At 42.8% G+C, this 16671-nt stretch overlaps 3 protein-coding genes across 7 annotated transcripts; 1 reads left to right on the top strand and 2 right to left on the bottom strand.

Annotated features, from left to right (window-relative positions):
- Positions 1-966: 966 nt before the first annotated feature.
- Positions 967-8319, bottom strand: LOC120448642 (cationic amino acid transporter 2). 4 transcript variants are annotated; one of them, XM_044006016.1, is made up of 9 exons: positions 7667-8319; positions 6976-7161; positions 6789-6891; positions 5692-5985; positions 5168-5452; positions 4996-5100; positions 3898-4713; positions 3553-3828; positions 967-3467 (listed from the first exon to the last, which is right to left on the bottom strand). In XM_044006016.1, the coding sequence occupies exons 4-9, from the start codon at positions 5930-5932 to the stop codon at positions 1984-1986; spliced, it is 3207 nt and encodes a 1068-aa protein (XP_043861951.1). In that variant the 5' UTR covers positions 5933-5985; positions 6789-6891; positions 6976-7161; positions 7667-8319; the 3' UTR covers positions 967-1983. The 4 variants fall into 4 exon arrangements, with proteins under 4 accessions (XP_043861951.1, XP_043861950.1, XP_039486703.2 ...); XM_044006015.1 differs by having other exon boundaries at positions 6789-7181; XM_039630769.2 differs by having other exon boundaries at positions 6789-7161.
- Positions 8320-9732: 1413 nt separating this feature from the next.
- On the top strand, positions 9733-11700 carry LOC120449981 (bestrophin-2). Its single transcript, XM_039632690.2, has 4 exons — positions 9733-9919; positions 9979-10089; positions 10206-10749; positions 10819-11700. Exons 1-4 carry the CDS (start codon positions 9849-9851, stop codon positions 11698-11700), a joined length of 1608 nt encoding a protein of 535 aa, XP_039488624.2. The 5' UTR covers positions 9733-9848.
- A 4-nt stretch (positions 11701-11704) lies between these two features.
- LOC120449980 (bestrophin-4) lies at positions 11705-13681 on the bottom strand. Of its 2 annotated transcripts, none has more exons than XM_039632689.2 (6): positions 13566-13681; positions 13393-13503; positions 12597-13344; positions 12313-12504; positions 12041-12254; positions 11705-11980 (listed from the first exon to the last, which is right to left on the bottom strand). In XM_039632689.2, the coding sequence occupies exons 1-6, from the start codon at positions 13634-13636 to the stop codon at positions 11736-11738; spliced, it is 1581 nt and encodes a 526-aa protein (XP_039488623.2). In that variant the 5' UTR covers positions 13637-13681; the 3' UTR covers positions 11705-11735. The 2 variants fall into 2 exon arrangements, with proteins under 2 accessions (XP_039488623.2, XP_043861930.1); XM_044005995.1 differs by having other exon boundaries at positions 13393-13491; positions 13566-13658.
- Positions 13682-16671: the final 2990 nt, after the last annotated feature.

Raw genomic sequence — 16671 nt, 5'->3', positions numbered from 1 at the left:
CAACCCCGCATCCATTCCATTCCACTCTCATTCCGAATCCCAAGTTCAAAAGCAGCCAAGTCCATCTTCTCCGTGGAGTTGGACGCCAAACAGTCGCCAGTTGTTTCGTCTTCGTCTTGTGGTTACACAAATCTCCAGACTGGCATCAAAGCCAGCACCAGTAGTTCAAACAGAAGCATCAGCAACCTGACCAAAGAAATGCCCAAACGAATGTCCGCATAAATCAGAGCGTAGTTTGCGTCCGAGACAGAATGGGGGAAACGGTGCTTCGGCTGCCCAAGGGGATGTTTCCTTCTAATCAAAATCAAAGCAAAGCAAAGGGGAAGGCCGCACTGCAAGAAAATTGTGGTGCGAATCGTTTTGAAGCCTTCACAATAATACACTTCGTTGCCAACCTGCAACATGTTGATATAGCAAATAACATCATGTAACAGTCTCAACTATAATCCTGCAAAATGTGTCACATTATTATTATTTAATTATTATTTAATATTTTCTTTATAGACCCTTTCAACATTGCTGAAATATAAACGCCATTGTGAAGTACTTCCCAATAATACATGTCTCCCTTTAAACCAAAAGTATTTGGAATATATTTGTACTTTTTCGATTCAGCTGTTTCTTTCTGTGTAAACCCATTGGAAAACTCACCGAGGAAAACTCGGAAAGGGCAAAGGGGAAAACCACTCCCCGAGAGGAGTGCACACTCTCGCTCGACGATCAGCCGATGCCAATTAATTTATCAAAGTCAGTGCAGTCGGGAAAGTGCCATGCCCAAGACAAGGCCACTGGGAATTAAACGACAATGAACGATCCCCATTCACTGGGTTATTAATACAGCACACTCTACGACTTCGAAGATCATCGGGGAATCGATTCCGGAAGCGGCTGCAGTTGCCGTCCACATTTCTTTCTTCCGATACTTGCCTTTCTCTTCGGGCCCTTTCAGGTAAAAACTCATTTGACTTTTATTAATTACAACTAGATTTTTATTTATAACCAACAAATTGTTTACAATTTATCAAATTGGCTTAGTGATGCAATATGTTAGATACATAATTATCAGCATTTCGATGTTTCCGCGTTCAGAGACAATCGCTGTATTTGAGCTTCTGCCATCCAGCCCTTTGTCGCTTCATTTCTCTGTAGCTGTTGGGCAGTCCGTAGAAAAAGTATATGGAAAGTCCTAGGCGAGTGGAGAACCGATTAGTTTACGGATTTGAGGGTATCTTGGGCATGCACTTAGTTTTGACACTTATAATACCGATTTGCATAATACTTTTACGACTAGTTTTGAGTAAGCTTATGATAGCATGCGAGCTAATTTATGTGGCATTGTGAGGTTGGAGGTGCAAGTCTGGGACTCTGTATTACATATTTCACATTTAGACGTTTCCTTATATACTCAGGATTATATAGTTTTAATTTATCGATTGATTTTCTTTATATGGTGATACTTGTATGTATTTTACGATAGCATTTTTATTTTAGGTTTCTTAGCTCTTCAGACTTGGTGACTTTATGACTTTTGTTCTTTATAAAAATGACAGCCTTTCCTAATTCGATGTCAATAAAAAAGCTGAGCTGTGATGAATAGTAAACTTATTTTGGAACATAACAAAGAAGTCATGAATTGTCTTTTTGTACTTCCTGACGTCTTGCTTAAACTCCTTTCCATTTAATTTGTATTTAAAAGTCTTCAAAGGACCTCCAGGCTTTCCCTCACAACGCACACTGCACTTATTATCTAGGATGGCTAGCAATCCGTTCTAACTACCAACTAGTAACTACAGCTATGCTAAATATGTACAGGACCAGCTGCATTTGCATTCCGCTCCACATGCTGGACCTAACTACTTTTAACTGGAGGGTAAAATGGCAACCTCTTTGGTTTCACCAGGGGCTATTGGGTTGGCATGGGTTGGAATGGGTTGGAATGGGTTGGCACGGAGGAGCGTAATGCACAGGTACGTAGGGAACCCCTCAGCTCTCGGCCTCGGCCTCCTCCACTTCGATATAGGTGGACTGCGGACGTTGGCGACGCACCAAGTCCGGATGTTGTTGGGTTCGGTGTGAGGGACCCCGCTGCAATATGGCCTCCAATTTGGCTTTGAATGGCAACGGCTCTGGCTCCGGTTGCTCGCCAGGATCCGGACGCGTCTCCGTCTGCGATTCCGGCGCTGTTGCGAGCGCCGGATTCTTGTCATCCACGATATGCTGGCGATTCAAACTGGGTCGCTGTTTGCGTAAACTAATGCTGTTGATGGTCTTGTACAGAACCGGATCGAATTTAGGTGGACGCGGTATGTTGCCACCACCCGCCGCTGCAACTGGAGCTGCAACTGGAGCCGCAATAGGAACTGCACCGGGAACTGGTGCCTTTGAGGAGCTTCCTGTGGTGGTGGGCACTTCGGTGGGGACCTCATCAGCATTACCAGTCTCATTACGCTCGATTTTCAGCTCACTGATGGCCTTGAGCATTAAGCGACGCACATCGGTCTCGCTTTTCGATTGCTTTAGCTGCGGCCTTGCTTTTGGCTCCTCAGCCTGCTCGTCCTGCTCCTCGCCATCCACGTCCTCGGATCTCTTGGCCACTGCCTTCACCTGGTGGGCATTGGCATTCATAATGATGTGGCTTAATCGGTCTTTAAACTTGGCCGAATGCAGCGGATCCTCAATGGTGGAGGCCTGGGAAATGAGGGAAGTGTGTGAGCCCAGGCGCTGGAGTACAAACACAGGTTCGGCAGCCTCAGAATCGTTTACAGGTTCAGCTTCCTTCTCCAATTCATCCCCTTTCATAGGAGGCACCTCTTTGGCCTTAAGTTTCTCCAACTGTTCATAGAAAGCCTCGCTATTGAACAAGTCCTCCAGCATTCGATGGGCGACCAGTTTGCATTCATCGTATCTACTCAATTTAAGGGTAATCCCACTGTGGACTTCATCATCATCACTGCTGCTGTGAACGGTGGCCACAATCACGGTTTCTATAACACTTGGATACATTTCAGAGTCCAGGCTGAAATGCCGCTCGAAAATCATCTGCTGTTGGAGGTCCAGCTCCTGTTGGCTTTGCTGCGTATCCTCGGCATCCAGGACATCGTCCAACATTGCGATTACCGACTGTTCGTCCTCCCGCGATGGAGCCTCTGGGTTGGAGCCCAAAGTGGCAGTGGAGTTCTCACTCTTGGTATCCTCCACATAGAACACCTTTCCGTTGGCATTCTTTATTTCGATTAAATCGTCGCCCACATCACTTAGGTTCTGAATTCGATCCAAGCTGCTGCTCGGACTCTTCTTCAGCTGCGTTTCTAGGGTCAGGACACTCTCCTTGGATATGCAATGATACTCCTGCTCCCGACTTTCCTGTAATCCTTTTAGAGCCTTGTAGAAGGCCCATCTCTCGGGGTTTCTCTTCTCCGGATTCTTACAATCGTATAAATACCAGCATGCAAGAAAAACGGGTATACCTAGGACATTTAAGTTAGTACAAAGGTGCAACATGCATTACATTCTACCACATGCAAAAGGACTTTAATGTGGAGTGCGACTCACCCACAATCATCCAGACCCCGAATCGTATCCACGTCCAGGAATCCAGTTGAAGCATTAGATATATATTGATGAAGATACTGATGGCAGGAACGATCGGTACAAAGGGAACTCTGAACAATCTACGACGAGCTTCTCTCGGCTGGAGGCAAATCAGAAGGATCACCAGAAACATCAGCAGGACCAACACAACCAGGAGTGTCAAGGCCCAGACTTCCTTAGAGGCGATCAAAGGATGTGCCTGCATAATTAGCACTCCTACGCCCAAGGCAATTACGCCTACATATTAGAAAAGGGTGTATTATAAGCTAACATAATGACATTTAAAGTAATATTTTTGGTACTCACAAAACAACGTAGAGAGCACTCCCACAATCCTTGAGGATATTGCGTTGGGCTCCTGGATTCGATGCACATTAAAGAGTTGCGTGCATACTGAACCGAATGTGAATCGCTCTGAGCTGGAGGTCAAAGAAGTGGTTTCCGAGGCTCTGACTTCCCTCTGTCCTGGATTCTCGTCCACCTCACAATAGTCCATATACCGCAGAAGCATTATGGATATGGCCACAACGCTGTAGGCCAACAAAGTGCCGATTGAGAGCAGGCTGACCAGTTGGGACAAGTCAAAGAGTCCGGCAATTGCGGCGGTAAAAAGAGCCGCCACAATGGATCCAGTGACTGGAACTCGGAATCTGGGGCTCACTTTGCCCAGAAATTTGAACAAAAGTCCATCCTGGGCCATCGAGTACATAACCCTGGGCAGTGGAAACAGCGCTCCAAAGAGACTCGCCAGCAAGCCCACCAAACCACCCACGGTGACAATCCACATGGCCACTGGCCAACCCACATATTCGAAGGCATATGGCAGTGGTGCGTTGACATCTTGGATATAGTACGGCAGCATCAGTGTGAGTACAGTGGACACTCCGAAGTAGCACAAGAAGATAATCAGCAGCGAGAGCAGAATCGATTTCGGGATGTTTTTGCGAGGATTGCGAACCTCTTCTCCCGTGGTGGCAATGCAATCGAATCCCACAAAGCCAAAAAAGCAGGTGGCTGCTCCTCGCAGAGTGCCTTCAAATCCAAAGGGGAAAAAGCCCCCTTCTCCGATGGTAGAATTCGCACTTACAGTATTCGGATCCACCGTCCAGTTGGAATAGTCGGCTGGAGAGATAAGAACAAAGAACATTAGTTAATTAAACAACAAAATCGGGAATCAGCGGTTTTGATTACTCTATTATGTTGTTAAAACATTCTAGATATTTCAAGAATTTTATTTATGTAGTCTCATTTTGAGTGATACTTATAGCTAATAACTGAGGATTTAGTTAAATTATATGATTTCCAATTAGGTGAGCCAAGTGGAAATATATTTCACTTTATACACACTACTTTATATTACTTCCTTAAGGTTATTGATATGTGAGCAATTGAAACTATATTTACCTTTTATAGCGCCAGCGATTATGACGAATCCCAAAATAAATATATTTAAGCACGTCACAAAGTTGTTTGCCATAGTCGACGTCTCCACACCAAAGGCCAGCGCAACTGAAACATTCAACGGATTTCAAAATTATCCTCCATTCAAATAACTTAAATTTATCAGTGCGCTCACCGCCAAAAACCACCACTAAGCCAAAGGCCAGAAAGTCAAAGTAGCTGCCCAAGAAACTGACATTCATAGGAGCAACCTCGGCAAAAGTGTTCTTCAATGTATCATTCAGTAGGGAGTCCAGGTACAGGCTGATTCCCCTACAAACGCTGGCCGTGCCAATGACGTATTCCAAAATGAGATTCCATCCAATGACAAAAGCCACGAATTCCCCGATGCAGACATAACTATATACATAGGCCGATCCTGCTTTGGGAACTCGAGCTCCGAATTCCGCATAGCAAACTCCTATGGGAAAAAGTGAATATTACAAAATATTTATTAATGCATGGATATGTGCAGCTTTAAATTAAATTACATTTAATGCAAGGTTCTATTATATACAAAACGAAACTCTTCAGCTCAAAAATTGCTATATTTATTTTGATTGTGTACGAGTTATTGAAGCTGATTCAGATAATATTTAATTTCAAGTCTATTTCCATTAGTATTTATAGGAACTTTACTGTAATCCACGACGAACTCACCTGCCAGCAGAGATGCCAGTGCCGCGATGGCAAACGACAGCATCACCGAGGGACCCGCCTGATCCTTGGCTATCTGTCCGGCCAGCACATAGACCCCGGCTCCCAAGGTCGACCCGACGCCCAGGGCAGTGAGGTCCCATAGACCCAGAACTCGATTCAGCTTCGTATCACCCTCGCTGCCATCTGCTTGGAGATTCTTGCGCCGGGTGAGAACCTTCCAGGGCGAGAACTGGCGCACCATTTCTCAGTAGCTATCTCTGTCGTTTGGAGGAAAGTTCAGTAAACCCTGGAATTCTGGAAAGAACAAAATTAGCTGGGTCTGTTTCAGAGGTTTAGACAAGATCATAATGCACTTCGATCCGCGTATTGTCTTATCTTGTGACGCCGTTTGATTGTATAATGCAAATAATGGAGCTCAAAATGTAATCGTAAATGGCGGGGCCATTGTGAGCCTGAACTCGATTGTTCCATTTAGAATTCAGTATAGGTAATATATACATAGGTTGGGAGTGCTGTGTGCGAAGGTTTTTTGGGGTGGAGAAGTTTGAATGGAAAGTTTTCGAAAGCGCCTTTCATTAGAAAGTCTGGAAGGAAATCGGTTATTGGTGGAAATAGTAAGGTCTGTGTATCCATTTTATACAGTCTTCAGAAAGTATCTAAACAAATCATGATAAAACTTTTAATGAAGATGCAAGGATCATAATTTCTTTATTTTAAAATGCAGTTTCTACCCAGACATGCATCATTGTATTACAGGTGTATGAGTTGTGCAAACAAAACTCGCATGTTATTGAGAATCTACCCAAGTCCTCACTGCATCTGTTATAAATCATTCATTATTATATTTTTTTATTTTTCTATGAGGTGACTAACCAAAGCACCCGCACCTTTTCCACACTTTGATAAGAATCAGATGCTCAAGTTTTACGTAGAATATCTTGTGCAGCTCTGTTTGCCTTTCTATTATTAACTTTATAATTCGTTTGCTCTGCCCTAAACGAAGATAATTAAGTGGGTCTAGGTGAGTTGGCCGGACTTGTCGAATGCAAAGTTATGCTAGGTTTATATAATTATGGTAAACTTGATTCCACACTCACCGACTTTGAAAAACACTCCTGTCCTCACTTGTATTCGATTCCAATTGCAGTTGTTGCTCCAATGCACTCTAAGCTAATATTGTCGCACCGCCTTTGTCTGTTTCTTATTAATGAATTGGAAGTCTATTATTACTTTTCTCGCACTCAAAACAATAGAAATCGGACAACAAGACTGTGACCGACATACTTGGCGATCTGGGAGCGTCTGTCTGCAGGCTGTTGGTGTCGTATTACAGCCGCGAATTCTTCGCACACTCCTCCTAAGATAAGACCACCAGGCCGGCGAGCCGAACTCGGGTCTCCTCCGCCGCCCGAGGAGAGTGACTGCTGGCCATGGACGAGGAGAGCGGGGTACACGGCGAGAAAAACGTATCTGAAATTGTAGGGGTAAAACTGTTTCTTTCGTACGATGCAGCTCTTGCTCAAATGTAAGCGATAATTAAACTATTAGTCAGAAATGATAATTTTATAAAATATTAAAATAAAATAATAAAAAACAATTTTTTTAAATTTCTATTTAAAACGGTTTTAATTTTAAAATAATAGGATCTAAAATAATTTTCAAACCTTCCATAATCAATATTTCCAGCAATAATATAATATACTATTTTTCATCATACAATACAAATAATATAGTTTAAGACCTCTTAAAAATGTAATTCATATTATTAGGAATCCAATTTTTATGGGAACCATAAGAAAGCAGTCTTTTTTATCTAATTTAAAATATCTACCTTTAATAAAATAGGGTGTTGTAATTTAAAAACGAATAACAACCATATATAAATTTCAGTGTAAATAAGGTCGATCACAACATAATAAGTATTTTTTATAAATAGTTGCGAGCTATAAATAAATTGTAAGAAAGAACTGCTTACGCTTTGAAATCGACTCGGAGTATCTCAATCTAAGATAGGCAGATTTCTCTCAGTGCACACCCGAAGTTGGCTGATAAGAGACGAAGGCGACTTCAAGTTGTCCGGATTTGGGGGAGATAAGGCGCTCGTCGGGGGATCGGAGGGTTTTGAGATGATCTCGGTTGTAATTAGAGCGAATACAAAAAAATTAGCAGGTGTGCGAGCGGGAGGGGCGTAGGAGTGAGGGAGAGGGAGAGGGGCTGAATCACACTGTGTGACGTCGCATTTTGCTGGTTTTGCTTTTGATGTTGCTGCTGTGATATTGCTGCTGCTGTTAGTTGTTGTTTTGTTGCTGTTTTCCGACTTTCGGTTTTATGATCTTGCGATAGCGAAACAACAGATTTTTGTTCACTGCTTTTTTGGTTTGTTTGTTGTTTTTGCCGCCACTACAACAAGGCAATTCCAGAATTTTGTTATTTATGTTGTTTTAGATAAGACCGTTTGTATTCACGTTTTTGCTTCATTTCCGATCTGCCGGTTTTTTGGCTTTAGATTCCGAGCACTCGTACATTTCTCCCGCTCGTGCTGCTATCTCTTTCGCGCACCGTATCGCTGTCTCTCTCGCACTGGCACACTGCGCGCTTGTTGACGGTTTCGGTGTATAGCGTTAACTGAAAGTGTAAGATAATATTGTGGGCCCTATATACGCAGCGGAGAGCGCTACGAGAACTGGCCTGGTCTATATAGTGGAATGCAGCAGTAATATCGCCGAACAGACGAACACAATTATAAATGCTTTCTGCTCGTCTTCGCACTGCTATTGTTTCCATGTTGTTTTGGTCTAGATGTTGCTGTTTGCTGTTTGCTGTTTTTATTGTCGTTAGCTGTCGAGTGTCAATTTTTCAATTCGAAAAAGTGGTTAAGTCGGTTGATAAGCTCCGCTTCATACAAGAGTTCTGGTATTTTGACTTTCTCCAGCTTATCTGATACAATCAAGACTGCATTCGATTAATAGAACCCACCTCATGAGCCTTATCTCCCAGAAATCTACAATTACGTAAGCTCAGGCCATATAAGAAGGTGAATGAATGGCTGGATTTCGTAACTGCAGATATGATTTGCTGATACCAGATAAGCCGATTAAACAAATCTGGTTTGGTTGCATTGCTCAGGTGTATTTATTCTCCGTATAAATGGGTCTGTTTGACCGCATATTAATTCCAGTGACTCTCATTTGTAAAGTCCATACTTTAAACCATTAATTCTTGGCACCATATGAAATTCGTTTGCAAGCGAATGCAAGCGTTACCAGCTGTTTAATTATCTATCAACTGATTAGAAACATTGTTAAACCAAACCCAATTTTTATTAAGTTTATTATCACGTGCGTGTTGCTCATTTTTCCGCTTTTGTATCTGGTACTTCACAGTACAACTGAATCACAAGACGAATGTCATTTAAACTCATATTCATTTAAAAAACATATGCTCTAAATTAAAAATGTATTAAATATTTGGTAATATTCGCTTTCATCTGGATTTATAACAATTATCACTTATATTTATTGAGTTAAGCTATGATATTTTATTGATATTTTCCAATTACGGCAGGATGTGATATCAACGAACCGAGCATTGGAACATCAGCAGAAATTCGCCGATAAGATACTCGTTCGTAATGCTCTTCACACTTTCCGCGCTGGAGTGGGAAAAATCACAGCATTGCCGCTCGGGCTATTCACAGTGTTTGCTGGGGTATTAAAATTTTACTGCACCTTCTTGATGCCGCCAGACAAACAGATATTGCACATACGAGTAGATGGGCAAACATATATGGGAAGGAGCCGGAGGAACAGGAGCAGACTTCATCACATGTGCGGGCAAATTGGCCTTTGTGGGTTGTTGTCTGTCGGCCTGGCGGCAAATATAAATGATCTAATTTAAATAATTACGCCCACAAAATGTGACGCGCCTACCAAATTCCAAATTGCCTTCGTTTAATGCTTGAGTGGGAAAATTACCCCCGAGCCAAACCGAAGACTAGAACTAATTTCAAAGTTGGCTTTGCTTATGGCCTCACAAAGTGTTTCCCCTTCCCAGTTCCATTTCCATTCCAATTGCCATTGCCATTGCCATTGCCATTGCCAAGTCGATTTCCCAGCCGTTCGGCATTATTAAAGTTTTCCAATTGACAATTTTCGAGTATGACTGTCTCTTACACCGCTGAGGTGGCAACGTGCAGCCATTTTGGCTGCTTCTGGAAGCTTTTGATGAGGTGAGGCATCTCCGATTGGCCCATTGCCACAGTTACTGAAATATCCGATAATGCGGCAGATGGCGCGCGAGTATCTACAAGATAATATGGGTGGATCTCCTGGCATTCCTGTGCTGCTTCTACTTCATGGCTGTGATATATCGCTTTGCTCTCAGGGACGTCGATAAGCCGTAAGTAATTCATTGATTTCACTATGATCTTTGAAGCTTAGAATATAAAGCTCTGAGGATAATTACAGCTTAAATTTTAAGAAAGTTACTATTTATATAACCTCTACCACCCCTAGCATTTTCGAGGACATTGTGATGTACTGTCACAGCTATAGCAACCTGATTCCGCTCTCCTTCGTGCTGGGCTTCTATGTGGGCATTATCATAGAACGCTGGTGGAACCAGTACATCACGGTTCCGTGGCCCGATCCTCTGGCGGTTTATGTGAGTGCCCTGGTCCGCGGACAAGATGAGCACGGTCGTCTGATGAGACGCACGATTATGAGATATGTGTGCTTGGCTTTGACCATGGTGCTTTCCATGATATCGCCAGTTATCAAGCGTCGTTTTCCAACCTACGATCAGTTGATTGAAGTGGGTCTGCTAAACGCCAATGAGGCAAATATTATGAAGGCAATGGATGTCAAGTTTCCAAAGCACCCCAAGTACTGGATGCCCATCGTTTGGGCGGCCAGTATTGTAACAAGGGCTCGGAAGGAAGGTAGAATATGGGATGACTTCTCACTGAAGTCCATGATTGATGAGCTCAATAAATTCCGCGCTGGATGCAATATGCTCATCCACTACGACACAATCTCAGTGCCACTGGTCTACACACAGGTTAGCTTACTATTCCATTCTGCCCCCTTATACTATATGTTATTATAGATTATTCGCATTTCTTTCTAGGTCGTAACCCTGGCCGTCTACTCGTACTTCGTGGCCGCCATATTTGGCCACCAGTGGATTGATCGGGATATCAAGCACTACAATAATATAGTCAGTTACTACTTTCCGCTTTTCAGCACCCTGGAGTTTTTCTTCTTCATGGGCTGGCTGAAGGTGGCCGAGACCCTGATTTGTCCTTTTGGCGACGACGACGATGACTTCGAACTGAACTGGCTGATCGATCGGAACCTGCAAGTCAGTTACTTGATAGTTGATGAGATGCACAATGATCATCCGCAGTTGGTGAGGGATCAGTACTGGGACGAGGTCTTTCCCGCCGAGTTGCCCTATGCGGTGGAGTCCGAAAGGGCCGAGCATCCGGAAGCCTCCACCGCCCGATTGGGCATCCCGAAAGTCAACCCCGTGGCATTGACGAAGAGCGAAGTGAGTTTGGAAAACGACTTCACCGACTTCGACGATGAGGATGAATACAATCCGGAAGTAACTATCCGGTTCGCACGCCGTGAGTTCACATGGAGCAAAAGTTCGGTATCGGTATCGGATTCCTTGAACCAGAGTAGGGATACCCTCGACTCGAAGATTGGAGAAGAGATGGAGGACGAGGTAGATGCAAGGACTCTAAACTCCAGCAGCAAGGACGACTTTGAGCGGCTCAAGGAGAAGCGGGAAAGGGAGCGAGTCAACCGGCAGATTCAACAAGCCGCCCTCGCCATGGAGCTGATTAAAGGGGAACTTGGCTCGAATGGAGACTCGGCCGGATCTAGTCGGACTAATGTGCCGCAGAGGAACTCCGAGGTGCAGACCGACAGAAGCTACATCAGTCAAAGACACCCGGACAAGGACAAGGACAGTAAAAAGAGCAGTGATGACTCTGAGAAATAACGAATTAAAAATAATAAATTGTGATTTTAATAATTCTAATCCTGCTTTTCTGTTTTATTTGGAGGGGGGTCCTTGCTGCTCGATGGATCCTGCTGAGCCCTGTCCCCCGCCTCCTGATTCTCGGACAGAGCTTCATCGGAGGGAGGGCGGAGAACTGTGATCGTATAGGGGGCACCGGAAGTATCGTGGCGGAGGTGGGTACTTTGCATATCCAGAAATCGGTGCCGAATGCGTTCCCTTCGTTCGCGACGACGCTGCTCAATTAGCTCGTTGAAATCAACTGAAGAGATAAGAGGAAAAATTAATAGCGATTAAATTTAGAAAAGAATACAAAATATACTTGTGGATTGCGATGGCTTATGAGAGCTGTTCGCATCATCCTGTGGCAAATCAAATTTGTTCTCACTGAAGCTCACTCGCGAGGGCCCATCTTCCATTTGGATGGAGTCCGAGTAGCTCCCAGTGGCAGATGGTCTTCCCAGGAAGTTTTGTCGGAAGTTGTACCGCGAACGGGTACTAAGAGTAGACGTTCCAGATCCATGGCGTTTTTGGATCTGGACATCAAGAATTTAGCTTATTTATAAGTGGAACAATGCAGTAGAGAAACATTACTTTTGATTGCGATTCCATGTAGGCCGTGGAAGCTTCTGGAGGATTTTGACGCATACTTGGCTGAGCGTAGGGCATTTCATTGGGAAAGACCTCTTCCCAATACTGATCCTTAACGAGTTCCGGATGCTCCTGGTGCATCTCATCCACTATGCAATAAGCCACGGTGATATTCCGATCTATTATCCAGTTGAGCTGCAGTGAAACAGAGCATTAAACTATTTTATGAAAACTATATTTTACCAGATGGATATAATAATAAATCCAAGGTAAATAATCACTATTACCTCAAAGTCGTCATCATCCTCTCCGAACGGATTAATCAGCGTCTCGGCCACCTTGAGCCAACCCATGTAAAAGAAAAACTGGAGAACGGTCAGGATCGGAAACCACCTCCTAATCCTGATACCCTCCTCGTCGGCATGTTTTTCATTCCACTGCTGCCCGAGGACGCTGAACAGGAAGAAGGAGTAGGTGGCCACGGTGACCACTTGGGTGTAGACCAGAGGAACACTAACCCAATCGTAGTAGAGCAAGAATCCACAATTACCACGAAACTGGTTCAACTCATCGATGATCGTCTTGACGGCGTAGTCATCCCGGATTTTGTTCTCCCTCCGCGCCCTCATCACAATACTAGCCGCCCAAACGATGGGCATCCAGTGCTTCGGATAACTGGGGAAGGCCTGGTCCATGGCCTCAATGATTTTCTTTTCGTTTTCCAGCAGAAAACCAGCCTCAATGATGTGATTGTAGGTGGGGAATCGGCGCTTGACACGCGGCGATATCATGGTGAAGACTATCACCTGGCACAGACACACATATCTCAGGATAGTTCGCCTCATGACCCTGGCTCTGTCGTCGGAGCCATGGATACTGGTGCTAATCAAAATGGCAATTCCATCTGGCCAAGGAATGGTGGTGTATTGGTCCCACCATCGGTTCATCACAATTCGCACGAAAAATCCCAGAACGAACGATAATGGAATGAGGGTACCATTTTTCTCGCAGTACGATATAATGGCCTCAAAGAACCTGTGACAAAGCTTGTTATTTTTAAGCAGAATACAAACAAATGCTCACCGTTTGCCCTCTTCGTTTACCAACAGACGATATGTTATTGCCAGCAAACAGTACAGACCGAAAAATACAATGAGATCCAACCATATTAACTTGTAAATACTGCCGCGCCATCTTTGGAATCGACATTATTTTGAAGCACAAAAAGATATAATAATAATATATTGAGGACTAACCTGACCAGCAGCCCCAAGAAATTACTGACAACACTCGAGGTACTCACACGTGAGGTGTAGGTCACAGTCATGATGAACAGTTCTTTTTGAATAAATATCAGACGGGCTATATATATTTTAATTAACAATGACAGTAAAAGCGAGGCCTTACTTCAAATAATTGTTCTTTACATTGGGGAAAAGCAGCACCGTTGTATTTATTTTTCCCCTTCAACAATGTTTGAGATGTATTATTCAATATTATTATATTCTGGAGGAAAATATAATAAGGACAAAAAACCTGTCGCAAAATAATTCGAGTGACATGATTAAAAAGGTAATAGCGCAACATCAGTGGCATGTATTTATTTTTCACACACAAAAAATATTCACTGTCCTTAAAGTATTCCATATGTAATTTTATTTATGCTGGAAACGATTTCCATTTTATTTTCTTTTATACCGCGCAATTGCCACTAATGGAGGTGTATTGAACAGGTTGGACTTTGAGTTTGGTGAATCGGGATACTCTTTAAATAATGTGTAGTGTACTTTATGGTTTAGTTTCCCAAGTGCCGACTGTACAAATTGAACTAATGAGTAGCAAACAGTCGGAACGACGTATTCAGATATTCCCCAGCTTGTTCCATTTAACCTTTTGTGGCCTCCCGCTGGAACTTCGAATCGAATTCATTGCTTCCTGTGTCAAAGATTTTCTTTGATGCGTTAAGACATTACGTACAGTTTTGTAAATCATTTATAAACCACAATACCCATGTGCCTGTGTCATGTGCCAGAAAAGTCCTTTCTGACAGCGGAAAAACCACATGAAAAAGTATATCCAACGGGCTCTCATTGTGCCTTCCATTATCATAACCAAACATGGAAAATCTGACGCGATGCGTGTTATTATTTTTTACACTTGACAGCATTTTCCGCGCTGGAAAAATCGCGACAAAAACGAAATGAAATTACATTGGCCGCCACAGCGAGAAAGTAGAACTATGGCAACTTTTTATCGCACATACAACATGTTTAATGCTCAGATTGAGGGCGACTGAAGGGTAAAATATTTCCGATTCTCCTCGCCACTTAACTCATTTGGGGCTTTATTGGGGCTTGGTTTTTCCAACACTCTGTGCGCTTTGCCACATATAATTGAAGATCGATATGCTGCCAATAAAGCGCTTGCTCTTTTTCGTAATTGCAATAAGGCATAAGCAAGTGGAGGTGGATGCAAAATACTTGAGTGTTTTAATAAATTAAATTTTTTAAGAATTACATATTACATATTTCATCAAAAAGGATACCCGAAAGGGTTCTATTTATTTTGATATTTATTTTGTTTAACCAGATTATATTCCAATACAAAGAGTTACGTTTTAAGTTACTTTTTTGAACAAATTATTGCTCGTCGTTCAGTATCTGTTAGGTATTTCTTTATTGGTAGGTGTAACTCCTTAATTAATTTGTAAGGCTTAGCATTCTTTCATTTTATGTTTTAAAAGCTAATAAAATTCTACAATTCTGTTCCTTATTTATATATGGTAGGGCAGCAACTAGTGCAATCGCTTTAAGTCTTCAACTGGACTCGACTAATTGGACTTCGGTTGGGAAGTTGTTCGATCGACCAAAGGCCGTCACCAATCGCGTATGCCCCATGTACTCGGAAACAATTCAGGCAGACATGTGTGTGGCCATAAATATTTCATATTTGCACATCGCGTAGTTTGTGTTTTGTCGCCTGCTGCTCCTGATTGATGACGCGGTTGAGGATTGCAGATGCGGATTTTCGTCCTGCGATATTGGGGCTGCGCAAAAAAGGGGTTAATTTAATTTCGCGCTCGGGCGAATTTGTCCATAATTGGCAATTAGCATTGACCATTGCCATGGCCATATACATATTCGCATTCGATTTCGCCCGACGAAGCCATGGCAATCATCGCCGTTCTGGCCATCATCTCACATGGTCAACTTACACTTGCATGGCCAGCAGATCTCCGTTTGCATTTCTGCATTTGCCCATTGGCAGCCAATATTTGCCCGACGGTTGTGTTTCCTCTGATGTTGTTTTTTGTGACCATTTTTCAAAAAGCGCAAACAAAAAAACTTCCAGAATTATTGAGGCGTTGCAACAATAATCAGCGTTTCAATCTCGCTGTCAGTGGACTTACAGTGATGGGTACAATAATACAAACGATGTTTAATTGGAATACAATTTGCATGGGTATTGTTTTAATAGTGAACTGATGGTTTGCATCATATATTTTATAAACATTTGTTTCTATTTTTCTATATATAAGTATCAAATTGTTGCGCTGCCCGATTGCAGCTGCTCTGCGTCGTTAATTGCAACACAGTCATGCAAAATGCATTTATTGCTAACTTTTTCTATCGTTGCTCGTGGACTTTCCCCTGTGTTTTTCACACCATTTTTCAAAGTCAATTTTGGTTCAGTTTTAATGCGACCTGTGGGAAGGCGCATTAGGTATTTATATTTCGATGCCGTCCTCTTTCTATCGCTTGATTAGGAATGATGAGGGTTGGTAGGGAGGCCAAAAAAGGGAGGTTCGAAGTTCGGATACATGCAACAAGCTGAAATTGATGAGGCGACCCTCAGGTAGGGTTTTGCTGGTAATTGTCTAACCCCGGGGAAAACCTTGCTATATTTTCCTGCATAAGAATATATGTTTTCATAGTTAGCTTTGATTTTACTGGCTGGCCATTTGGTTATTCAAATTCGGAATATTACAAATCAAGGTCTTACCACTTCGATTTAATGGCAAGAGCTATGAAATAAAAGTATAAAATATACTAGGGTTTCCCATTGTGAGTTGATTTCAAAAACTATGCATATTTGGTATATACTCAGGAAATGTAATGTGAACATTGCCAACCATTTTTGGTTTATTCTCTGTCCTGCAGATTACTCCTGATTCCGTCCACTTGATCTTTCTTTCAATGTCATTCATCATCGGAACCTTGATTTTGATAAGGCAGACCCAACTTTAAAGATTATACTCATGCCAAAGAGCAAACACCGCCACAATCTCGACTCCAATCGGAAAAGGGGCACAAAACCCGACAAAACCAAGATGCATTAGGATATCTTGGACATTATCGCTCC

Source organism: Drosophila santomea, chromosome 3L (genome assembly GCF_016746245.2).
Source record: "Drosophila santomea strain STO CAGO 1482 chromosome 3L, Prin_Dsan_1.1, whole genome shotgun sequence".
NCBI lineage: Eukaryota > Metazoa > Arthropoda > Insecta > Diptera > Drosophilidae > Drosophila > Drosophila santomea.
This window is presented reverse-complemented; position numbering and strand designations above follow the sequence as displayed.

Bases quoted from the DNA above. Each gene is read 5' to 3' on its own strand.
- LOC120448642 (XM_044006015.1), bottom strand. From the start codon at position 5,932: ATGGTGCGCCAGTTCTCGCCCTGGAAGGTTCTCACCCGGCGCAAGAAT. The intron at 5,101-5,167 runs GTGAGCGCACTG...TGAATGTTTCAG, and splicing joins CTTAGTGGTGGTTTTTGGCG to TTGCGCTGGCCTTTGGTGTG. The intron at 4,714-4,995 runs GTAAATATAGTT...TTATCTCTCCAG, and splicing joins AATCGCTGGCGCTATAAAAG to CCGACTATTCCAACTGGACG.
- LOC120449981 (XM_039632690.2), top strand. From the start codon at position 9,849: ATGACTGTCTCTTACACCGCTGAGGTGGCAACGTGCAGCCATTTTGGC. The intron at 9,920-9,978 runs GTGAGGCATCTC...ATAATGCGGCAG, and splicing joins TTCTGGAAGCTTTTGATGAG to ATGGCGCGCGAGTATCTACA. The intron at 10,090-10,205 runs GTAAGTAATTCA...TACCACCCCTAG, and splicing joins CTCAGGGACGTCGATAAGCC to CATTTTCGAGGACATTGTGA.
- LOC120449980 (XM_039632689.2), bottom strand. From the start codon at position 13,636: ATGACTGTGACCTACACCTCACGTGTGAGTACCTCGAGTGTTGTCAGT. The intron at 12,255-12,312 runs GTAATGTTTCTC...CTTGATGTCCAG, and splicing joins ACATGGAATCGCAATCAAAA to ATCCAAAAACGCCATGGATC. The intron at 11,981-12,040 runs GTATATTTTGTA...TTATCTCTTCAG, and splicing joins TAAGCCATCGCAATCCACAA to TTGATTTCAACGAGCTAATT.